This window comes from Moschus berezovskii, chromosome 18 (genome assembly GCF_049115385.1).
Source record: "Moschus berezovskii isolate FMDL1 chromosome 18, NW_MosBer_1.0, whole genome shotgun sequence".
NCBI classification, from domain to species: Eukaryota; Metazoa; Chordata; class Mammalia; order Artiodactyla; family Moschidae; genus Moschus; species Moschus berezovskii.
In genome coordinates, this window is record NC_142477.1 from 11,673,227 (window position 1) to 11,699,332 (window position 26,106).

At 46.4% G+C, this 26,106-nt stretch overlaps 1 protein-coding gene across 2 annotated transcripts in view; it reads left to right on the forward strand.

The window, feature by feature from the left end:
* ADCY2 (adenylate cyclase 2) overlaps positions 1–26,106 on the forward strand; it is a 453,943-nt gene that overhangs the window by 212,827 nt on the left and 215,010 nt on the right. For both annotated transcript variants that reach the window (XM_088827623.1, XM_055422281.2), the window contains exon 4: positions 25,007–25,156. In XM_088827623.1, coding sequence (XP_088683749.1) covers positions 25,007–25,156 — 150 coding nt within the window. The remainder of the gene's footprint in view (positions 1–25,006; positions 25,157–26,106) is intronic.

Genomic DNA, 26,106 nt, shown 5'->3' on the forward strand with positions numbered 1-26,106 from the left:
ATGTCATGGCCTCTCCCTAGTCAGTGAACTGGAGTCATGCTTATTTTTATAAAAAATCAACCCTCTCTGCATTTCAAACAGGTATTAAGATGGGCTGCATACAAATGATACCCCAAGTTAAACAAATTTCACAATAAGCAAGGAAAGCGAAGTCAAGGGCAAACGAATGAACTCTGTGAGCTACTTTCTGAAGTCCTGGGAGAGCCAGGCCTGAAAGACTCAGGTCGGAGCTGTACAGGGAGAGGGCAATCCAGAATCTCTGCTCATCCTGATCTTTTATTTAACTGTCTGAAGGGCAAGGAAACAGTATTAAGCTTCGGTTGTTCCTCCCTTCCCCTGCAATTGCTATTTCTGGTGTGTGCCTGGAGGCCCAGAGGAGGAGACTGGGGCTGTGGCTTGGGCCAGATTCAAAGCAAACGTTCAGGCAGCTCCAGGGGCTGCAGCACAGAGGCCTCTTTGAGAAGCCGGTGCCCTCAGGCTGCACCCTGGAGGCCCCTGAGCCACTCCGAGGTTTCAAAGCCACACGGAGGAGCTCACTGACCCCCCGGGGTCCCAGTCCTGGTCCCTCCGCCTCCTTCACTCAGCCCTCCCACATCAAAACTTGTCTGCCCTCAGGAGCCACGGAGCAGGAGTGAAATACGCAGTAGAGACTTGGAGCTGGAATAGACCATCCAGTTCACCATTCATTCATCCCTTTGTTCTTACTGACACATCCAACCATCAGGTATGGAACATGCCGTTACTGTTCAGTTGCTCAGTCGTGTCCGACTCTGTGTGACCCCATGGACTGCAGCACACCAGGCTTCCGTGTCCTTCACCATCTCGGGGTTTGCTCAGATTCATGTCCATTGAGTTGGTGATGCTATCTGACCATCTCATCTTCGGCCTCCCTCTTCTCCTTTTGCCTTCAATCTTTCCCAGCATCAAGGTCTTTTGCTGGGCCATGGAAGTTCCTGTCTGGCATTACAGGGGGTGGTGGGATGGTCAGTGCTCTTGATTGCACGTATTAATAAAAGAACATCTTCAGACGGACGTGACCCTGCCTCAGATCAAGCCCAAACCCAGTTCAGCACCCGGTGTGCGCCACACATGCGTGTGTGCTCAGTCTCTAAATCGTGTCTGACCCTTTGCAACCCCACGGACTGTAGCTCGCCAGGCTCCTCTGTCCATGGGATTTCCCAGGCAAGGATACTGGAGCGGGTTGCCATTTCCTTTTCCAGGGGATCTTCTAGACCCAGGGATCTAACTCATGACTCCTGCTTGGCAGGCAGATTCTTTACCACTGAGTCACCAGGGAAGCCCCATGTACCATATACTGGGTAAGTACAGGTTATTGTTGAGCCAGTCAGTCATGTCCAGCTCTTTGCGACCCTACGGACTATAGCCTGCAGGTCTCCTCTGTCCATGGGGTTTTCCAGGCCAGAATAGTGGAGTAGGTTGCCATTTCCTTCTCCCGGGGAGCCTCCCTGCCCAGGGATTGAACCTGCGTCGACTGCACTGGCAGGCAGATTCCTTACCACTGGCACCACCTGGGAAGCCCCACGGCAAGGGAGAGGGTGCCTAAGATCCAGGAGCCACCTCCCAACCGAGCTGGGGCTGAGACAGGAGCCCAGAGCCTTTGTCTTCCAGTGCTGCCTGGGCTAAGTGCTGGGATCACTCAGTTGACCAGACTAACTGCTTTTGAACTGTGGTGTTGGAGAAGACTCTTTAGAGTCCCTTGGACTGCAAGGAGATCCAACCAGTCCATCCTAAAGGAAATGAGTCCTGAATATTCATTGGAAGGACTGATGCTGAAGCTGAAAGTCAAATACTTTGGCTACCTGATGCGAAGAGCTGACCCATTGGAAAAGACCCTGATGCTGGGAAAGATTGAAGGCAGGAGGAGAAGGGGACGACAGACGATGAATTGGTGATGCCAGGGAGGCCTGGCTTGCTGCAGTTCGTAGGGTCACAAAGAGTTGAACACGACTGAGCGACTGAACTGAACTGAACTGAAATACTAGGACAAAGGCAGCACGGGGCAGACAGCCAGCAAAGGCGAGTGGCCAAAATCTGGGGGTGGGGTGGCCACATCTGGAGAGGCAAGGGGGCTGCAAGGCGGGGCAGGGTGTCAGGGGGCTTCCTGAGACAGCCTGAGGCCCGTAGGCTGCACGTCCTGTGCTGTTTTAGGAAGCTTCCACTTGATCTTGTAAGCCAGTGTTTCTTAAAGTATGACTCGTGGACCACCAGCAAAATGATCACCTTGGAATCCTGAAAATGCACATTCCTGGACCACAGCCCAAACGGATCAGAATTTTCTGAAAGTGGGTCCTGGAATTTTGTCTTTTGAATGTGCATCCTTGGTGTTCCTTATGCAGAGTGAAGTTTGCACACAAAGCTCCGGGTAGTGGAGAGGTTTAGGCAAAGGACTGCCTAACGCTGTGGGTGGAAATTGAGTCCCCAGAGACACATGGTAAGTTTGCACTGTCCTCCCACCTTGAGCCCAGGTCACATGCCCAAGTGAGTAGCGGAGACATGTGGCCTCACCCAGAGGAGGCCCCAAGCCATTGACTTCTCTCTGTCACAGTAACTGTGAATGCCCTTGTTAGGGGAAGCCCTGGGTCCTCACCCCTCTGCTGACCCCTGATGGTGTCAATCTTGAGCCAGAAATGGACGTTTGGGATGTGAGCCACTGAAACTGGGGAGGTGCCCATCTCCCCAGCATCACCTGCCTGTACTGGCCAGATCAGGCATCTAAAATTCGTCTGTGTCATGTGCATGGCTTCTGCCAGATGCATTTGAATCAGGTCAGCCCAGGGGCAGGGAGGCCGACTGGAGTTTGTGGCAAGGATCCAGAGTTGACTGTGGATCAATGGAGAATGGAGAGGGGAGGACACAGATTCAAGAGATATTTAATAAAACTGTCAGAGCTTAGTGAAGGTGAGATGTCTAGGGGAACAAACGCATTGAGGAATGGTGTCCTGTTGCTCATTTGGGTGATGGGGTTGTGGATGCCAGAGACAAGTGAAGGAGGGCGGCTTTTTTTTTTTTTTTTTAGGAGGGTGGCTTTGGAGACAGAAGATGGGGATTCCTTTTGGCCAGATCTTGGAACATGCCTGAGGTCTGCTGGGTGGAGGTGTGATGGCCTGAATTTGGCAGGGGTGGGTCTGGGCTGGAGACGCAGGCCAGTCAGTATGATGCTGCCCTGCAGGGGGTTGTGGGAACCTTGGGAGCTGACGTGGTCAAATGTTGAAACCTTGTGAGAGTGAACGGAGATCGTGGAGGGCACCAAAGGGTGATGGAGCTCAGAGAGCAGAGGAGTCTTGGGGAATGGTCAGGGCCAGAAAAGGTCATCAAGAAAGGATAAAATGGAAAGTGTTTGTGAATGGGTTCCCGTGGCATGCTCCTGAAGATGCCGGTCCACTGGTCTGGGTGGGGTGTGCTCAAGGGATCCATAAAAACTCCTCCAAGAATCTTCGGTTTCAAGTCTGGAACACACTTATCTTCCAAGAAGCTTTGTAGAGCTAAAAGGAGAAGGTTCGGGCAGGAGATGGAGAAACACAAGCCTTCTTTTTAGTGACAGAGTCCGTGTGGAGACTGCAGGTCTGGAGGTGCAATGAGGCCCCAGTGGGGAGTCCTAGGGGAGAGCTTGAGGTCCAGGTGGGGAGCTGGTCCTTAAGGGACACCTCTAACTGGAGACACCCATGTAGACACTGGTGTGGATATAAACTGGCATCATGGGGGGTCATACGATGAGGGGAGCACCTCCAAAATGAAGGAAGACCTCTGTTTTCTCTTGAAATAAGGAGCAGACTGCCTTTGGGAGCCTGGAGGCCAGGGGTCAGTGTGAAGGAGACAAAGGTTGGAGATAGTCTTGGAGAAAAATGGAAGGTGTAGCTAAGCTAACATTTGACTTTGGACCGGTGGCCTTCACCATGATCACTGTGCCCATAACCTGGAACTTTTTAGTCATGTGAACCCATTCATCCCAGAAATATCAAATACCTTCCGAAAGTCTCCTCTGCTCTTTTTTATTGCTGAATAATATTCCACTGTATATATGTACTGCATCTTCTTTATGCATTCCTCTGAGGAAGTAAGTCAGACCCAGAAAGACAGATACCACATGATATCACTTATATGTTGAATCTTAAAAGAGGGGGATTCAAGTGAACTTATTTACAAAGCAGAAGTAGAGGCACAGATGTAGAAAACAAGCTTACACTTACCAGGGGACGGGAGGGGGTAAATTGGGAGCCTGGGACTGACGCATACACACTGCAATGTATAAGACAGACAGCTAGTCAGAACCGACTGTATGCACAGCACAGGGAACTCCACTCAATACTCTGTAATGGTCCATATGGGGAAAGAATCTTAAAAATACAGTGGATATATGTGTAACTGATTCACTTTGCTGCACACCTGAAAGCAGCACAGCATTGGAAGTCAGCTCTACTCCAACAGAAATTTTACAAAGTCTCCTTTAGATTGTCCCATATGTCACCATAAAGAGGTTAATTTTCTTAGATCCATCTGAATTCCTTCTGTTATTGGTTTGCCAACCTATTTATGGCACATTTCTTTTATATGTGGTCTCAACTCACTCATTTGCTTTACACCAAACATACTTGGAAAACTACATGTGACAGAAGCTTATGCTACAACACAGGAAGCACTGTGTTTGCTGACTCAGTTGGCTGTCCCAACCATATGAGTCAGCCTTACATTTAGTGCAAGAAACAGAAAATCAGACTACGGAGGCTTACACAAATAGGAATTTATTTGCCTCAAAAAAAGGAAAAAAATCCAACGGTAGAGGATCATGGACCTTGGTCCAGCAGATTAAGGCAATCAGGACTGATGTCTCCAGGAATTCAGTTCAGTTCACTTCAGTCACTCAGTCGTGTCCAACTCTTTGATACCCCATGGACTGCAGCAGGCCAGGCTTCCCTGCCCATCACCAACTCCCAGAGCTTGCTCAAACTCATGTCCATTGAGTCAATGAGGCCATCCAACCATCTCATCCTCTGTGGTTCCCTTTGCCTCCTGCCTTCAGTCTTTCCCAGCATCACGATCTTTACCATTGAGTCAGTTCTTCGCATCAGATGACCAAAGTATTGGAGTTTCATCTTCAACATCAGTTCTTCCAATGAATATTCAGGACTGATTTCCTTTAGGATTGACTGGTTGGATCTCCTTGCTGCCCACAGCACTGTCAAGCATCTTCTCCAACACCACAGTTTCAAAGCATCAATTCTTTGGTGCTCAGCCTTCTTTATAGTCCAACTCTCACATCCATACATGACTACTGGAAAAACCATAGCTTTGACTAGATGAATCTTTAGGCAAAGTAATGTCTCTGCCTTTTAATTTGCTGTCTAGGCTGGTCATAGCTTTTCTTCCAAGGAGCAAGCATCTTTTAAATTTCATGGCTGCAGTCACCATCTGCAGTGACTTTGGAGCCCAAGAAAATGAAGTCTGTCACTGTTTCCATTGTTTCCCCATCTGTTTGCCATGAAGTGATGGGACCAGATGCCATGATCTTCATTTTTTGATCCTTAGTCTCGAGGAGTGCATTGGCTTTTGTCTCATGGTCATACAGACGCTGCTGCAGATTGGGCCATTATATCCATATTCTCAGCAAGTAGATGGAGTGGCAAAGTGGGAACTTCCTGTGAATTCCATTTGCTCCATTTCCTTAGGGAATTAGAAGCTGACACAGAGGCCCTTGCTCTTCTGAAGCCAACTTCATTCGCATCTGCCTCAGTTGCCACTCCCCATCACAAAGGAACCTGGGGAAACTGATGTGTGCAATTCCAGCCTCCATAGAGGGAGACACCCAGAGGAAAGGGGATGGGAAGGTCTTGACCTGCTGATCCCTAGAGTCTACCACTCTCTCAGAGTGCCTGTGTGATCTAGCCTGCCCTGCTCGTGTTGTCCTCACACATTACTATTGCCATCTTGTCTGAGGCCAGGATTGATAAGAACAGCTTTTAAGTTAGTAGACAATAAATGTCTCCAAAGTACATAATTTGTACTTTGGATTTGTACCAGGATTCTTTCACTTTAAATATACAGGTGCATGCTGTTTGCACGTGGAGCCGTGGTCACCTCAGCCGCCAGAAGGCTCCTACCCAGTCATTCAGAGGCAAGATGTTAAAGTGGCATGACTGGTGTTAATCGAGTGTGTGTAAGAGAACTTCATAGGTTCTGCTCAGCCCCTGCTTTTGCTGCAGAAAATTCACTCAGCCTTGTACTCTCATAGGCTGCAGTGTGGGCTTCCGTAGTGGCCCAGATGGTAAAGAATCCACCTGCAATGCAGGAGACCCAGGTTCGGTTGCTGGGTCTGGAAGACCCCCTGGACAAGGAAATGACAACCCACTCCAGTATTCTTGCCTGGAGAATCTCCTGGACAGAGGAGCCTGGCGGGCTACAGTCCATGGGTGGCAAGGAGTCAGACATGACTGAGTGACTAACACTACTGCTCCTAGGCTGCCCTGTTCTCTGAGTCTGCATCCAATCGTGACGGGGTGAGAAGGAAGGAGAAGCCGGCAAGAAAGGCTGATGCAGATAATATGTATCTATATGAATTAAATAATCATCCATGAATGCAAAACATAAGATTTATTACTTTGGAGACAATTTTACTTTTATATCTGAATTTGATCAGTGATCATTTAAAAACAACATATTCTATAAGCAAAGGCTCCATCTGGAAGCATTTTGGCAGCTCTCAAGTTTGATCCCCTTATTAAATAATCCAGACTTTATCAGATTTGCTTATCCAAAAGCTGTCGAACCTGGGAGGCTGACTTGCTCTACGAAAACTGCAAGAGAACGACATATAACTTCAGGGCGCTAATCTGTTAACTAAGTCAAGCTGGAGGATTTCGGTTTTCCATTTCTCTTAGAAACGCCTGAGTGGTTGCTATTTGCTTTTAGAATGAAACGTATGAGCACAGGACAGTAGGAAGTCTGTAATCCGGAGAGAGCACATTTACACATTATCTTTAGAAGTTACTGGGAAACCTGTCCTCCCTGAAAACTTTCTTGAGAAGTGACTCGATAACTGTCCTCTCCAAAACGTTTCTCTGATGTCGCGCCGTGTACATGTTGTCTTCCCATCCCTATGCTGGTCCTACTTCACTTGTTACTGGAGGTCCTCTAAAGTCCCGCTGTCTCTTCAGAGGTGCGTGTCTGGGGTTGGCCTGACCTCATCTCTTCTCCATCTCTTTAAGTCTCTCCACTAAAACACACCACTCAGCATCAGCTTTATCCAAGTTCATTTTCTAGTCCTTTTACTCCGGGGTTCATCTCCCTGCCCTAATCAGTCCGGGAGCCCTCCTCTGAGAGTGGAAGGGCGTCTTTGCTTTGGTTTAAATGTGACGCCACACCTCCCACCTTTAGTTTGAATAGCAAAGCTCCCCCCACCTCCCCGAGAAGCTCATCCTCATTAGCATTAGCCATTATTCAGTCCATTATTCAATTCTCTGCTCTGCTCTCCACTTGAATTGGTCCTTTGTTCTGGTGGTATTCGGGTCTAGTCATCTACTTTTTATCTGACATTAGTTTCTCCAGGGGTAGCGTACAACACATTCACTGGGGGAGACTTAGGTTAAAAATAATGATAATCTGCTGACTCTCCTGAGTGGGCTCTGGGCACGTAGGCATCTTTTTTAAGCACCGGGTGATTCTAATGCACAGCCTGTTTCAGGACGGAGGTGCAGTGGGCTCTGGTGAGGAAAGGACCTTGTTGAAGTTTATCTCACCTTTCCAATTGCTGACAACAAAATCAGGAGATGTATGGTACTTATCATCGACAGCGTGCTTTAAAATACACATCTCTGGTTCTCTAAATAAAGCATGGGTTGTGCATGAAATTTGCATTTTTATAGTCTGGTGATGTTTTTGTTAGATTCATTATGGTTGTAGGAGATAGGAAGAGACTGGTACAGACCTGGGTATAACTTATGTACGTTATCAAATTGGAGAGATACAGAGGTTAAGAAGGGTGGAATTCAGCCTGTGGCTGATGGAGCCATAAGTAGACTGGTCTTGCTTTAAAGAGTGATGTCATCAGGCAGTTGTGTCTCCGGGAAGCGGGTCTGCATCAGTAATGTCTGCCTGCCTAAGCACGGGTCCCCGCAGGGAGTGGCCCTGCATTTGGAGTGTCCAAGAGAGATCTTATTAGTAATCCAAACTCTGCCAACCGTGGGAGGCTGATCTGCTTTGACAAAAGTGAAGTTGCTCAGTCGTGTCCGACTCTTTGCAACCCCATGGAGCGTAGCTTACCAGGTTCCTCTGTCCATGGGATTTTCCAGGCAAGGGTACTGCAGTGGGTTGCCATTTCCTTCTCCAGGGGATCTTCCCAACCCAGGGATCGAATCCATGTCTCCCACATTGCAGGCAGACACTTTACCATCTGAGCCACCAGGGAAGCTCTGCCAAACTGGGAAAGAATAATATTTAAACCCATAATGCTAACTCATTAATTTATCCTGAGGAATATGCCTACCATGTAGACCAGTTAGTTGTATGAAATCTTTCACAGTCTCTTTCTGTAGCAAGAAGGGACCTGATTCAAAGGTCACCTGTGAGCATGGTGACCGCAGAGCTGGAGTGGGGATGTGTGTGTTTAAGGCAATGTTTCTTGACCTTCCTCCAGTACTTCTCTCACGAAGGAGGCTTTTTAGATGTTTTTTTTCCCCCTAACCCACCCCCATGAAATTTTAACATCGCAGGTATATTGCATAGTGATTTATGTGATGTATGCTATGTGTCATGCACTGAAAGGCTAATTATTTTGCTTTCCCCAAGAACTGATGCTTGTTCATTTGGGGATGATATGGCCCCCACTGAGAATGCATGTCTTAAGGGATGTATTCTCTACAGCCCGAACTATCTGTCTCCCCTAGAAGGATCCTGGTGGTTCAGAGCTGCCCTGGTGGCTCAGATGGTAAAGAATCCACCTGCAGTGTGAGAGACCCAGGTTCGATGTCTGGGTTGGGAAGATTCCCTGGTGAAGGGAATGGCAACCCACTCCAGTATTCTGGCCTGGAGAATCTCATGGACAGGGGAGCCTGGCAGGCTACAGTCCATGGGGTGGCAAAGAGTCAGACACAGCTGAGTGACTGACACTTTCACTAGCGGGGTCCAGCAGCCAGGTGGGCCAGGTACTGGACTCCACTGGCAAGATGCCTTCTCTTCTGGACAGCACCGCTTTCCTCAGAGGCTGGCCTCTATCTCTGTTTCCAAAATTAAAATCACCACCCACTCCCCTCCCTCCTTTTTTACACATTATCTTTCTGTAGTGGCTTTCGTTCACCCAACAGATCAGAACCAGATCTGGCCAGAATTGCATTGTCTTTCAGGTGGCGAATCATATATCTGTATTCTTTTCAGGTTAACTCTGTTGGGGCAATTTTGGGTTCAAATTCTTCATGTCTGTCCTAGGTATTATTTGCTTGAATTTATTGAAGGGACATCAGGTATATGTCAAAGCATAACCCTGCTATTAAGGATGACATCTCACAAAGCAATTACAAAGCTTTCTCCCCAAATATTAAGGGCAAAAAGTGGAGTGGATTGATCCAAGGCAAAAAATCATATTTAAAGTTAATCTCTGTGAGGACGAGAACTTTACCTTTTTAGTTGACTTAAAATTATAGTCCCTGCACCATAAACATTTTCTTTCACATAGTACAACCTCAATAATATGTGTCAAATGAAAAAAAAAAGTATTTTCATTCAGTATATGAATTAATATTATTCTAATTCTGATGTAGTGAATCATGTGGATATGAGGGATTATATTCATTCTTTTAAAGAATATGGGCTTCCCAAGTGGTGCTAGTGGTAAATAACTTGCCTGACAATGCAGGAAATGTAAGAGATTTGAGTTTGATCCCTGGTTGGGGAAGATCCCCTGGAAGAGATCATGGCAACCTACTCCAGTCTTCTTGCCTGGAGAATCCCACGGACAGAGGAGCCTGGCGGGCTAACATCCATGGGGTCACCAAGGGTCAGACATGACTGAAGTGACTTAGCATGCATGCAACACGTTTAAAAAATATATACCAAGTACACACTATGGGAGACCCTATATGAATTCCCCAATACATATTCAAGGGAATAAAGCATATGGGATCCCTGCCCTTGGGGTGCAAAGCTGGAGAGACAGTCACTAAGCAGATCAGTAAATACGAACTGTTACCTTTAGGGGAGACAATGATATCACAGGAGGCAGCAGGCACATGGCTGGCCGATCATAGAGGCTCTTGTGGACCATGCCCAGAGCAGATCTGTCATGGAAGCCAGGCGCAAGCAGGTCCTGCACAGGAAGAGGGCCAGGCGGGAGTTTCTTGGGCAGAAGAAACTGTTTCACAAAGGCTTTGAACCTGGAGAGATGGGCAGGTTGGAAGACCCCCCAGGGAAGGCAGAAGTGCCTTGAATGGAATTTCCAGGTAGGACATGAGTGGGAATTGAAGATGCAGACCAGGGCAGGTGTGTACAGAGTTCAGCGGAGACCCTGAAGGGGAGGTGCCAGGTCTGAGTTTGTACTTCAGAACAGAGGTCTGGACTGGAGGTGTACTTGTGCAAACTGATGCTGTTTGGATGGTGTTGAAGAAGCTGCCAGGTATGTGGATGCCTCTGCAAGGGGAAGACTGGGGGAACTGACAGAAAGGGACCTAGGCAGAGCCCTGGAGGGGACAGAGTTTGAGACAGAGATGCTGGGAAAGGTTGAAGGCAGGAGAAGAGGGAGGCAGAGGATGAGGTGGCTGGATAGCATCACGGACTCAATGGACACGAATTTGAGAAAACTCCGGGAGATGGTAAAGGACAGGGAAGCCTGGCGGGCTGCAGTCCGTGAGCTTGCAACGAGTTGGACTAGACTTAGCGACTGTGTGGACACACAGGAGAAATCAATGAGATGGCCAGACCCCAGGGGGCAGGGGACCCAGGAAGCTGAGAGAGGCCAGGATTCTTGGCAGGGAAAAGGGACCAGTCCTGTGCTGCTCCAGAGTCATGGCGAGAGGTGCACAGAAAGGAGTCGATGGACTGGACGAAGCCAGAGATAACCAGTGACCGTGACCAGAGTCGTTTCAGTGGCTTCTCGAGGCTGCTGCATAGTTTGACGTGGGGTGTGAAGAGTCAGAGGCCAAAGAAGTAGAAGGAGCTTAAGTGAACAGTCCTTTGAGGTTTGGCTTTCAAGTGAAATGAGAAATAAGGAAGAAGGCAGTGCCGTTTGTGTTTAGGGAGGGCACTGCCTGAACAGGAGCAGACCTGCTCCCCGCTGGGATTGATGACAAGTCATCGGGAATGACCTGGAGGCTGAAGTCCCTGTTGCCTGGAGACCATTGATGGTCAAATAAAGGTCCAGGCTGTGTAGTTTTCTTAGGCGTCAAGGTTAAAAAAGTGTTTTTCTTGGAAGTGGTGGAATTGGGTTGTCACATTTCATCTCAACAGAGAGATTTCTAAATGCATATTCTAAAAGCAGACCTCCATTCCGAGTGGTTCTGATGCCAGGCATGGTGTTTTCTCATCAGCATCTTTCAGTGCGGTGATTGCCTATAGAAATCCCTAAGGTGTGAAAACTATTTCCTGCAGTGAGCACAGCATTTCAACTTCTGTGGTTGGGGTAGGGGTAAACAACTGTCAAGACCGCCTGACCTTGAGGACCTCTGCGTCTCTTGTGTCTTCTTCCCAGTGGAGAGAGATGATGCTCTATCTTTGTCTTTTAAGTACGTATCACTAAACTTTTTTTCTGCTTCTCTTGGATTTCGTATTCCACGAAATATGCCTTGCAAAATCATTTTTTAAAGACATTAAATTGTTTCTCAGATCAAAAAATTTCCGAGATAGTCACTATTTCTCTGATTTGGTTAATGCCTGATTTATAAATGATGGAAAATAAAGGGAACTTCAGTAGTTATGAACTAAGATATCTATTCTTTGTTACTGTCCTCCTTAAAAAGTTAGTACCTCTGGACTGCTCACCTAACAATTTTACTCTGGAATTTTAGTGGGCAGGTTTATTATGTAATATGTCCACAGAGAAATAGAAGTGAATACTTTTAACTTTTTATACTTGTTGTTTGGAATTCTAGTAGCCTTGGGTAGATTTCTGTTTCATTCCTGGCTTGAAATACTTCTTTTACACCATCAGGAAGCGTGTTAATTCATCACAGAAATGCATGTAGACTTGGAAAACACTGGAGATTTTAAAAATGTGATCATCACAGTCTCAAACAAGGGTTGCAGTTTTAACTCTGATTTTCTTTGATCGGCTAAAACTGTGTGAAGCCAACCAAATTGGTACTTTTGTAAATCATCATTTCAGAAGATTTTGCTTCTTTTCCCTATGCCATATTTTGGGGTGAGTCTCAACTGAAACTGGATTCATGGGTTATATTTGATGGCTGCTTGTTGCCCCTCCAAACAGGACTAGTGGACTTGGAATCACTTGGAATCAGAGAAGACCTGAACCCAGAAGGTTAAGCCCTTTGCTCCTATGCATTTTCCAAAAATCTGCACAATAATACTTTCAGGTCAGGTTTACTTAAGATAAGCAAACACATCTCTGTAAGCTGCCTGCAACTCTCATATATTTTTGATTGAATCAAGTGTGCCTTCTCACAGTTGATTAAAGTGAGAGTGAAGTCACTCAGTTGTGTCAGAGACCCCGTGGACTGTATGTAGCCCACCAGCCTCCTCCATCCATGGGATTCTCCAGGTAAGAATACTGGAGTGGGTTGCCATTCCCTTCTCCAGGGGATCTTCCCCACCCAGGGATTGAACCTGGGTCTCCCGCAGGTTTGTAGGCAGACACTTTACCGTCTGCGCCACCGGGGAATTGCACAGTTGATTAAGGAGAAAATAAACGGCACACCCATCATGATTTTAATCACCCATTTTATTCTCTCTAACTCATTGTATTTTTGTTACTGCTGTTGAAATTGGTATGGCATTGTGGTGTGGTTTCCAAACTGTGTGCTCAGGCACCCTTGAGGCACCCCAGGATAGTTTGAATTTTCCAGGGGAACACCTGTCAGACACTGTGCACAGCAAATCAAGGGAGTTTATGGTTTCAGCATTAGGTGGCGCTGCCTTCCTTTGGTTGTCAAGCTGGATTTTTGGCAGCCGTGGTGGTGGGGTTGGGGTGGAGGGGAAAGAGAGTGGCCTGGGGAAGTCACGACAGAACAGGAAATGTGAGTGGTGGTGTCAAATCTGCGTCTAGAGTTTGTGCAAATGCAGTGCTCAGCAGACTCACTGACTACTGAAGACGCATAGTTAGTCTCATTGTAAGTGTCTATTGGGGCTTCCCTGGTGGCTCAGCTGGTAAAGAATCCACCATGCAATACAGGAGACCCCAGTTCGATTCCTGGGTCGGCAAGATCCCCTGGAGAAGGGATAGGCTACCCACTCCAGTATCCTTGGGCTTCCCTGGTGGCTCAGCTGGTAAAGAATCCGCCTGCAATGCAGGAGACCTGGGTTTGATCCCTGGGTTGGGAAGATCCCCTGGAGAAGGGAAAGGCTACCCACTCCAGCATTCAGGCCTGGAGAATCCCATTGACTAGTTCATGGGATCAGAAAGAGTCGGACACGACTGAGCAACTTTCATTTTCACAAGGGTATTGTGAAACAAAACTCGGGAGCCTCCACATTTTGTGGGTTTAATTTTTTGCAAGTAAAAGTTTGTAATCACGTTGGAGGAGGTGTTCTCAGCTTGTCAGCAGGTTTTCTCCAGCCACAGGAGTCAGTAAGGCTCACAGAGCAGGTCGGTGGGTGGGGATCGCTGAGCGCAGGAGGGCAGAGGCCAGCATCCTGAACTCTCACCAGCGCAGCTCACGGAGGCCTGCTCTCCATCCTCTGCCTCTGCTTGCAGACTTTGTTGATGTTTACTGTTGGTTTGCTTTGTTCCTTTTAATTCAGTGAGGTTGGTTTCTTTGGTGGAGGGAGTACAGAATTTAGTTGATTCTAAACAAATGTTCAATTAATGTTTGTCTGACGAATGAAGTAATTTAATGAATGTCTTATCTCAGTTCATATTAAACCCTCAGTAGTTGTATGTGGCATTTCTGCAAAAGAGCTGCTGCTGCTGCTGCTGCTACGTCACTTCAGTCGTGTCCGACTCTGTGTGACCCCATAGACGGCAGCCAACCAGGCTCCCCCGTCCCTGGGATTCTCCAGGCAAGAACACTGGAGTGGGTTGCCACTTCCTTCTCCAATGCATAAAAGTGAAAAGTGAAAGTGAAGTCGCTCAGTCATGTCCGACTCTTAGCGACCCCATGGACTGCAGCCTACCAGGCTCCTCCATCCATGGGATTTTCCAGGCAAGAGTACTGGAGTGGGGTGCCATTGCCTTCTCCGGCAAAAGAGCTGCTGCTGCTGCTGCTGCTAAGTCACTTCAGTCGTGTCCGACTCTGTGTGACCCCATAGACGGAAGCCCACCAGGCTCCCCCATCCCTGGGATTCTCCAGGCAAGAACACTGGAGTGGGTTGCCATTTCCTTCTCCAGGCAAAAGAGCTAGCAGCTCCTAATTTCTGAGAAATGCGGGGTTAACCTTTAAGTGAATTTTCTGATAATTTATAAATAATCTGTGTTTAAAACAGCACAGGGAACTATATTCAATCCCTTAGGGTAAACCATAATGGAAAAGAATGTAACAAAGACGTATATATGTGTATTACTGAGTCACTTTGTACTGCAGAAATTTGTACATCATACTGTGGGCTCAGTTGCTCAGTTGTGTCTGACTCTTTGCAACCCCATGGTCTGTAGCTTGCCAGGCTCCTCTGTCCATGGGATTTCCCAGGCAAGATTGCTGGAGTGGGTTGTCATTTCCTTCCCCAGGAGATCTTCCCAACCCAGGGATCAAATCTGCATCTCTGGCTTGGCAGGTGGATTTTTTTACCACTGAGCCACCTGGGGAGCCTCAAGATTTTACAGCAGAGTGTATTTAAGTCTGCTATAACTTTCTGCATCTTGAAATCATTGTAGAATAATGTACAAGAAACAGAGTGCTGCTGCTGCTGCTGCTAAGTCACTTCAGTCGTGTCTGACTCTGCGTGACCCCATAGACAGAAGCCCACCAGGCTCCCCCGTCCCTGGGATTCTCCAGGCAAGAACACTGGAGTGGGTTGCCATTTTTGTCGCCAAAAGGACTTGGCCTAGAATCATTGCTCTACTACTGGGTCTTCCCCAGTCATTTCATTAATATATTGTATTCTCTCAATACAGCTTCCTCATCTGTAAAATGGAGTTGTGAATTCCTTCCCGTAACAATATTAGGAGAATCCGAAGATAAAATATATTTGAAAAAGATCCGTCAATCAAACTCATGGAACATTCTTTATAAAAATACAAGGATTTTACTTGTGATAACGTGAAAAAGGCCATACATTTTAAATCAACTACATTTCAATTTTAAAAAGTAGAAAAAGACTCAATAGTCTGCTGGAGAATGGGGAAATTGAGTGAAGGGCACTCAAAAGGTATAGACTTCCAGTTATAAAATAAATGAGTACCAGTGAGGTAATTACTGGAGAAGGGAATGGCTACTCACTCCAGTATTCTTGCCTGGAGAACTCCATGGACAGAGGAGCCTGGTGGGCTACAGTCCATGGGGTCACAAAGGGTCAGAGACACGACTGAAGAGACTTAGCACATACTCACGATGTATATTCTTTGGCTGAAATTGTCCAGAAGTCAGAGTCAGGTCTCAGTGGTTAAAATTCGAGTTTGCCTTCCTTCAGTACACACTCCTCAAGAAAATACACAGCAGGAGAGGAAAGAAAGTGGAGAGAAACCCAGGAGCACACTCGGGGAGACACTGCTTTCAAGTACATTTCAGCCTTTTATCCTCTCAAAAGGCAAGCTGCTGCCAGGCATGCCCTCACATAATTAGTGTCATTAATGAAACATCTAGTTTCGTTTGCAGAAGGAAATTTTTTTTTGTCTTCTGGTTCTCAGAAGGTTTCGGTTTTGCATCCAAGCAGTTACTTATCTTTTTTAATCACAGCATGACTTGATGGAATATTTTTTGGTCTGACTAAGAAGGGCAATTCAGAGTAGACCTTGAGAATCACAGCGTTCGTTGTTTTTTGCCCTGTATTTGGAGTCTGGGACTGTTTGCACAGGATTTGGCAAATCCATCACTTCTGAATGAGTGCACTTGCTCATGTCAGTTGCACAGGCTCCTGTCCACGCCCAGGATGGGCTCTGCTAAACCTGCCCTGTTACTGCCCTTGACAAACTCGTCCCTTTGCTGCCATGTTACATCTGATGTCTACATTTGGGTCCATTTAACTTAACCTCAAATTCATTCAGTACTGGAAGGGTATATTGTGCTTGGTTTGCTTAGTTCTAATTTATCTCGTATGGTGTAGATTCGAAGTGGCGTCACAAGCAGGTCATAATGTAAGTTGCCAGTGGGGTAGCAAAGGAAATGTACCCCGAGTAACCATGAAAGGCCTGCCTCCCTTCTCGTGCTCTGTTAGCTGCAGAGATGTACTTATCTTGCGTGAAGCGGTGTATCATTTCATCTTAAACCAAGCTGCACAAGTTGGAGTGTCTGAGCGCCTTGGTCATGTGGTCATTGACTGAATCTGAACACCTGTTGGGTCTTCCATTTTTAAATGAGTGGATGTGTCCCCTATAAAATGGTAGTAAGTGAAGAGAATTATGTAGAGTGTTTAAATGAAGCTAAATTTCATTGATCCAGATTAATTAGAGATTATCTAAGTTAATGGAAAGTCTAAACGAAAATGTGTTCAGATATCTTTTATTTTCACTTTTATGTCCACTGAAATCACCAGAATTAGGCAAATTATACATTGCTTAGTGAAAATCCTTAAGGGAGCTGATTCAAGGCTAATAAAATTTCCGTTTTAAGCCGTATATAATTACATGTTTCTAAAGTTTCAAAACGCGTGAGACACAACACTTAGAGTGTGTTCTTCTGTTGTGTATGTATCGTTAGACACGAGGCAGAAGGGTCAGGAGGATACGGAAACCAGCATCTGGTAAGCCTGTTGGACAATCCAGAGCCCCCCTGGAGTTCTGAAAGAGCGGAGCCTCTTTAAAACAGTTAACCTTCTGACCTCGCAAAGACCAAGGAGATAGTGGCTTCTGTTGGGTATTGGGAAACATGTTTAGTTCAGTTCAGTTCAGTCGCTCAGTCGTGTCCGACTCTCCGCGACCCCATGAATCACAGCACGCCAGGCCTCCCTGTCCATCACCAAATCCCGGAATTCACATGTCCACAGAGTCGGTGATGCCATCCAGCCATCTCATTCTCCGTCGTCCACTTCTCCTCCCGCCCCCAACCTTTCCCAGCATCAGAGTCTTTTCCAGTGAGTCAACTCGTCGCATGAGGTGGCCAAAGTATTGCAGTTTCAGCTTTAGCATCAGTCCTTCCAATGAACACCCAGGATTGATCTCCTTTAGTCCAGTTAATCACTGATTGGCTGACCGAGTGTCAGATGAAGCCATTCAGACGTCACCAAGCCAGCAGGCTGTGGGGAGAAGGCAGTTTGGACCAGACAGAGACCAACTCTAACAACAGTGCTTTGTGGCACTTTCCCGGGAGACTAGTGGTTAAGAATCCGCCTGCCAGTGCAGGAGACACATGTCTCATCCCTGGTCCTGGCAGATCCCACGGGCCTCGGAGCAAGTAAGCCCATGCACCACAACTCCTAAGCCCGTGCTCTAGGACCCTCGAGCTGCAGCTACTGAGCCCCCTAGAGCACTCCCACTGCAACTAGAAGAAGCTCTGCGGCAATGAAGACCAGCACAGCCAACATCAATCAGCTCATTAATTAATTACGAAAAGGAAGGTCTAAACAATGTTTTATTTTTTTTTTTTTTTTTACACAAAGTGCTTTGTAATCACAGGTGAACTCCCTCCCTCTCCAGCTCTGTGAAACACAGGGAGTGTGGAGAAAACTGCGAGCCTTGCTTTGAAGAAATGACCTGCAGAATAATCAGCAACAAGACGGAAATGACTGCGCCCACTTTGGGGACTAGAGAGGGACTGCGAGTTACGGAGGTAGCGGTTCCCTCCCTCCGTAGAGTTTCTTTGGTTGCTTGTCTCTTCCTGTGGTGGAGACGAACTGAGCTCAGAAAGTTAAAACTCTTCCACAAGCTTGAAATCAGGGACGAACTGGATGAGAGAACAAACGTGCAAAGTGATGCGAGCTGCGGATCTCGGGGGAGGGAGGCTTCAGCAGTCTCCTTCCACTGAGTTCTAAATATCGAAAATTCGATGTTGAGTCTTCTTTTCACTATTCTAAACTATTAATCAAGCCAGCTTGCTCCCCATCAGTTTCAAATTTGCCGTCCCTGAGCTGAGATGTCCAAGTCTGGGTTTCTGCCTGGTGAAGTCAGCTTTTCCTTCTTCTAGGGAAGACGTGTTTTCAATGACTTAATTGTGGGAGGAACTTTCTATCAAGATCTTGAGTCTCTTCTTATTGGCTTGTAATGAGCTGAGTGAGGATGTGACTCTCAGACACCCCTGCAATTTTACTTAGCTGTGATGCTGAACTTGAACCCTAAGAAGATTCTTTAGCCTTAGCCCTTTATCTCAAATATAGCTGGAAAAAATAACATAATTCAAAAGTGATGTATGCTGTCTCAAAACCTGTATGCTATTCAAAAAGACTTAATAATAACAGCTCTAATGGAAAAGAGAATAATGGAAATAATCACCATCGCCAACAGTACTCTCTATTTCTAGTGGCCTTTTCCATAGGAAATTAAGTTGCATTTGACACCCAGTTTTTAATTCTAGTTGAACAAACCAAAGCCTATTAACAACCATTGTTGAGATGGTTGGTCTTTCCGTTTTCTTCTTAATTTTCTGTCTTATCTCATGCTGCCATAACAAAATACCAGAAGCAGGGGGTGCCAAAAGGAGATACTTACTGCTTATATTTCTGGAGGCTGGCAAGTCCAAGACCAAGGTGCCCGATGATTCACTTCTGGGGAGGGCCCTCTTCCTGGTGGACAGCCCCCTTTCTATCATGGCAGAAAGAGTCTCTTCCTTTCCTTATAAGGACACTAATCTCATCATAAAGGTGGACACTCATGACCTCACCCAAACCAAATTCTCTCCCTAACCCCTAACACCATCACACTGGGAGTAGGGCTTCAGTGTGTGCCTGTGGAAGGACCCCCCACCCTCCCACTATATGCATTCAGCCCAGAACACTTTCTGACTCTCACCATGCTCCTGCTCAGTCACTCAGTCATGTCTGACTTGTGACCCGATGGACCACACCCCGCCAAGCTCCTCTGTCCTTGAGATTGTCCAGGCAAGAACACTGGAGTAAGTTGCCATGTCCTTCTCCAGGGAATCTTCCTGACCCAGGGATCAGGCGCATGTCTCCCTGCATCGCAAGCAGATGCTTTACCACTGAGCTGCCAGGGAAGCCCTTTCTGACTCTACTCCTCCTCATCTGGAGGGGTGTTAAATTCAAAGAAGGTTCCAACACGTGATCTGAAAGTCACTGAATGTTATTAGCCGAAGCACCCTGTGTCTGGTTTGCACTCAAAGACTGAGACAAAGAGCCAAGTCACTGGAAAAGACCCTGATCCTGGGAAAGATTGAGGGCAGGAGGAGAAGGGGGCGACAGAGGATGAGATGGTTGGAGGGCATCACCAACTCAATGCACATGAGTTTGGGTGAACTCCAGGAAATAGTGGAGGATAAAGGAGCCTGGTCTTCTACAGTCCGTGGGGTTGCAAAGAGCTGGACACATCTTAGTGACCAAACTACAAGAGACTGATAAAAGCAGAGATCCCGAGGCACCCAGGGCATGGAGGGAATGTAATTCTTTGGGGGTTGCAGGAAATGCTGAGGAGATGGGATTGGGATTCTCTGCAGCCGTGCTTGAGAGCTCAGTTAAGGAGATTGTACCAGATCATTTTCTCTCCCAAGCAAGAACACTGTTTTATTTAAGCCAAATTTGCTGCAGAGGAGATGCAGTGAGCTTGCTGAATATTCATTTGAAGCTCTGTTCATCAAGTTCTTATAATCCCTTTTATTTTCCTTTGACTTATAATTGGTGTTTTTGCATATTTATGATCTGTTTGTTTTAAGCTCAGGACCTGTTTTAAATTCTGTGATGTCCTTTCTCCCCCAGCCCTGTGCAGTTCACTCACAGAGAAACCATGGCTTTGAGGGATGCGGTTTCCTCAGTACCAGTAGCCTCACCCCACACTCAGCTGGCATGTACCCCGACTGCTGACCTCTGTGAGCCCTGAACCTAAGATAAGAATGAGAGTACTGAGTAATTTTAAAACTCAAAGTGAAAGAGGGAAGTGAAAAAGTTGGCCTAAAGCTCAACATTCAGAAAACTAAGATCATGGCATCTGGTCCCATTACTTCATGGCAAGTAGATGGGGAAACAGGGAAAACAGTGGCTGCCTTTATTTTTCCAGGCTCCTAAATCACTGCAGATGGTGATTGCAGACATGAAATTAAAAGATGCTTACTCCTTGGAAGGAAACTTATGACTAAACTAGACAGCATATTAAAAAGCAGAGACATTACTTTGCCAACCAAGGTCCATCTAGTCAAGGCTATGGTTTTTCCAGTGGTCATGTATGGATGTGAGAGTTGGACTATAAAGAAAACTGAGCGTAGAAGAATTGATGCTTTTGAACTGTGGTGTTGGAGAAGACTCTTTGAGAGTCCCTTGGACTGTAAGGAGATCCAACCAGTCCATCCCAAAGGAGATCAGCCCTGGATGTTCATTGGAAGGACTGATGCTGAAGCTGAAATTCCAATCCTTTGGGCACCTGATGTGAAGAGCTGACTCATTTGAAAAGACCCTGATGCTGGGAAAGATTGAAGGCAGGAGGAGAAGGGGACGACAGAGGATGAGATGGCTGGATGGCATCACCGACTCAATGGACATGGGTTTGGGTGGATTCCGGGAGTTGGTGGTGGACAGGGAGGCCTGGCGTGCTGCGATTCATGGGGTCACAAAGAGTCAGACACGACTGAGTGACTGAACTGAACTGAAAACAGTCACAGAGGACCTGAGTGGCCACCAAATCCTTGTGATAATTTCTTGAATGTTTGAAGACAGTGAGCTCCCTTCCTTAAATGTCCTTTTCTTAGATGAAATAACCCTGCATGGGAATTAAAGACACAGACGTAGATAAAATAGATTAACTAATGAGAACCTACTGAACAGGACAGGGGACTCTTCTCAGTGCTCTGTGGTGACCTAAATGGGAAGGAAATCCAAATAATAGGGGATATGTGTATACATATAGCTGATTTGGGCTGCTCAGGTGGCTCAGTGGTTAAGAATCCTCCTGCCAATGCAGAAGACATGGGTTCGATCCCTGGGTCGGGAAGATCCCCTGGAAGAGGAAATGGCAACCCACTGCAGAATTCTTGCCTGGAGAATCCCATGGACAGATGAGCCTGCTATAGTCTATGGAATCTAAGAGTCAGACACAACTTAGCAACTAAACGGCAAGAAATAGCTAATTCACTTTGTTGTACTGCAGAAACTAACACAACATTGTAAAGCAACTTTACTCCAATAAAAATTAATTTATCAAAAAGAAGGAATGCTGCTCAGCTCGTTCTTCTTTGGTCACCTGACCCAGTTAGAAACAGCCTCACTTCCTCTGAGAATACGTGGACACACCAACAACTCCAGCATCACAATCAAGTGCTCCGTGGACCTCAGTGTGGTCTCCAAACTGCAGCCACTTAAAAGAACTTTAAATGATGGAGGTGCTTTATAGCATCAAATACAAATGCTCTGTAAAGGAAAACCACGTTAGGTGCTTTCAGCACTTACACAGGTCTCTTTGGAAATTCTTCAGAATCACATTCCCCGCACCCAAGTAGAGAGTTGAATTGCGTTGGGTGAAGCTGTCCTGACTCGTTTCCTGGGGCCATGTTTTATTTAAGCCAAATTTGGTCTTATGGCAGTGGTCCAGGGCAATCCTTTAGAGTCTTCAGGGGCTTGCCCTCTAGTCTCTGAACATGTTAGAACTTTGTTTCTTCACCTATAAGATGAAATAACAAAGGGGCCACCCTCCTGGGTGTTTTACTTTCTGGACTCTTGCAAGGATGAAACGAGGTATGTATGGAAGATCAATGATGATGCTGTGAAAGAAACAGAACCTGTTTTCTGGTAGACACCAGCCTTCCCACCAGCACAGGACTGGTGTTTTATGCATCTCCTGAGAATCATGGCAATGCTGATGACTCCTGCCCTACGCATGTCAAGTGAGGATGGGGATGTGGAAAGTGACAGAGGACCCTGCCTCTCTGACAAGTGGGCAGAGTCCGGTTTGCACAGACTCTGGAGCATGGGTCACGATCCATTGCAAGGCCTAGTTTGCATCTTCAGGGAAAACCCAGGGTGCTGTTATTAGCTTAAACAATTTATTTTCTTCACGATGTCCCTTGAGAGGCCAAGTTTCCCCTCCTATTTTCTGACAGATGTGAGAGTGGCCAAATGAAGCAATCAGATAAAAGAGAGCATCAAGACAGTATGATGTTATAAAGTAAATCCAACATTGTGAAAATAGGATTTTTTACTGTGTCTTCTGCCTAACAGTCTTCTAGGAAACAAAATGCTGTGATAATTAGTTTTGAAAAAAAATCTCAACCGCATCACTTCCTTGTGCCTAGGTTTCCTAGAGTCATAATATGAATGTGCCCTTTTGAAATAAAAATGCTCTAGGACATCAATCACATTTGTAAATGTGTGTAGTTATTAAAATACCAGGACTAATTCTATTAACCTTAGAATACGGTACTTTAGGATGAAAGCAGGTATCAAGAAAATGCTTGTAATTTGATTAAATTTTCCACCAGAAGAGAAATGCCATAACTACTTGGCATTAAAACGTTTAGCTGTTTATTTCTTGCGCATTTCTTTGCATAGAATACAAACTCATAAATGCATTCTTTCCGATTATCTGTAGCCTCTGAGGGTTGGAATTACATATTGTTTGAAGCAATGCCACATCCATTGCCCATATTAATGAACAAATGACCAAAAGAAGGCTTTTCCTTAAGAACCTTGACATCGCAAAGCGCCAGGGCACTGGGTCAGGCCGCCAGTGTAGTAACAGACACCCCTTTCGTACTCCCTGCTAGGGGAGCCCAGGGCACTGAGGATGGTTTCATTCAATTCCATTGCTCCCATGTGGTTCTTATTTTGGAGGAACTGATTTCCTAAAATGTTTACATCTTTGATGGCATTTTTCAGGAAAAAAAAAAGAAGACGCTCTCATAGATAAGCACGGTTATTATTATTATTATTTCCGCTGCACCAAATGAGAAGAGAGACGGCTGTAATTCTGGGCCATCTGGTTTGTGTTAGGGCTTCTCGTTCCTGCATTCTTTGGGTTGCTGTTCTTCAAAGCAAACCCGGCAGTGACACAGTTTGCAGAATCTTTAGTGAAGTAAGAGATGGTCCTTTTGCAGAAGCAAAAGGTGACAGGGCTAAGGTAAAATCGTATGGACAGTTGAGTGTTCTTCCTGGTTAGGACAATTATAGGCTGTTTTCAATTTTCCTATATTTTCTCTTTCACCCCCAATTTTTGTGAACCTGAATTGTTTTTATCAACAGAGGAACAAGTGATGTGTTTTGAAAGGTTCCTATATTCTTACATCAATACTAGGTAATGGGGAATATCCCTTCTCTAGGCTCAGTGAACGGAGAAGGCAATGGCACCCCATTCCAGTACTCTTGCCTGGAAAATCCCATGGGCAGAGGAGCCTGGCGGGCTGCAGTCCATGGGGTCGCTATGAGTCAGACACAACTGAGCGACTTCACTTTCACTTTTCACTTGCATGCATTGGAGAAGGAAATGGCAACCCACTCCAGTGTTCTTGCCTGGAGAATCCCAGGGATGGGGGAGCCTGGTGGGCTGCCCTCTATGGGGTCGCACAGAGTTGGACACGACTGAAGCGACTTAGCAGCAGCAGCAGCAGCAGCAGGCTCAGTGAACACAGGTTCCATGTGACAACAATCTGTATCAGTCACCTGGTGTCACGATAGCGCTGTGTAAGAACCATGAAATCTTGGTGCCCACAGTAGTGGACTGTGGCAGTCTCTGTTCCAAGGGTACCTCATCTTCCTGGGACCAGTAGGCCGGTCAGGTCATGTTCTTTTCCTGATGAGACACAAAAGAGGCGCCCCAAACATGCCAGGCCTTCCAGAGCCGGGCTGGGTCTGGCTCTCGGTTACTCCCGCCCATGTTGCTGTAGCAGGTCACGTCTGTTGCCGTTCAGTCGCTCAGTCGTCTCCAACTCTTGGCGACCCCATGGACAGCAGCACGCCAGGCCTCCCTGTGCATCACCAACTCCCAGAGCTTGCTCAGACTCATGTCCATGGAGTCGGTGATGCCATCCAACCATCTCATCCCCTGTCATCCCCTTCTCCTCCCACCTTCAATCTTTCCCAGCATCAGGGTCTTTTCTAATGAGTCAGCTTTTCACATCAGATGGCCAAAGGACTGGATGGAGCTTCAACTTCAGCATCAATCCTTCCAATAAATATTCAGGATTGATTCCCTTTAGGATTGACTGGTGTGATCTCCTTGCAATCTAAGGGACTCTCAAGAGTCTTCAACACCACAGTTCAAAAGCATCAATTCTTCAGGACTCAGCCTTCTTCATGGTCCAACTCACATCCATACATAACTTACTGAAAAAAACCATAGCTTTGACTAGACAGACCTTTGTAGGCAATGTCTCAACTTTTTAATATGCTGTCTAGGTTTATCATAGCTTTCCTTCCAAGCGGATTACATGGCTAAGCCCAAAGATAAGGGAGGACAGCAAAATCACCTGTGAGAGGGCATGGATCCAAGAAACAGATGGGATCCATTTTTTGTTAAGTAAATAAATATGTTAGTTTTGGTACAGAAATAAGATTAACCTTGGGCAGAGTCATCTCTTTGGAGACTGTTGTCCTTGTGTTGTTGTGTTCGTGAATGTAAATGCTCACCCTGTTGAGTGGCTCTCTGTGTCCTCAGATCCTGGCCAACGTGATCATCTTCATCTGCGGGAGCCTGGCGGGGGCGTACCATAAGCATCTCATGGAGCTCGCGCTGCAGCAGACCTATCAGGACACGTGCAACTGCATCAAGTCTCGGATCAAGCTGGAGTTTGAAAAACGTCAGCAGGTAAAGCACACGTTCAGCCGTACTTCCACGTTATCTGAGACGGTATTGGAATGATGTTGTCACTGCTGATGTCGAGGGTGCAGTTCATCCACTCACGGGCATCAGCAGGAAACCAGGGTAGCCATCCGGTCGCCCTGCCTGCTAAGCTTTGGGCTGTATGCACAGTGAATTGAATTGCAAACCGAAGAGCAGAGATGGCATCTTCAAACTCAAACCCAGACCCCACCCCCAGGATCACCCATGTGCTGACAGCTACATCAACTACCACCAACACGTGTCTGGGGAAATTCAAATATAGTGATAATGATGATTGTTATAGTGGCGCTTGGTTAAGACATTCACTGTTGGTTACAACACATTTCTCTCTGATAGTGTTTGTGGCCAGGGTTTGTCCCCACTGAAATCTGCCTGTGCCATCAACAACACTTCGAATAGTGCCTGTTTTCCACCTGGGATGTTGAAATGGGATGAGATATTGAAATGAAACGAGATGCTTGAACTTGTCCTTGAGGGAGATGATTGGATTTGGGCGGGGAGGGTCTGGTAGGGAACTAGTTGTAGTGTCAGGGGCTGTCCTACAGTCGTTGGTGTGGGTAATACATGGACACATACATCAGGACAATACGTAGGCTCTGATGACACACTGTAAAAATAAGAAATGGAAATAAATCAGGGGTGGAAGGAGCAAAGCCATGTGGTCTCACCCAGGATGGTGGCCAGCAGATGAAGCAGACATGCTTTGGAGGGGAAACCAAGCGGAGGTCCTGTACTTGACACATTTAACTTCAGGTCTCAGCAGAAGATCCATGTGAATAGTTTTCTTTTTGCCCTGGAGTTTTCAAATTTATCAGCAGGAACCCAGTTTCCATCTCTAAAGATGATGGTTAGCACGACTCTCTGGCATGAAACCCACACTCTCTTCTCTGAGTGCATTTATCAGTAACTTTTGG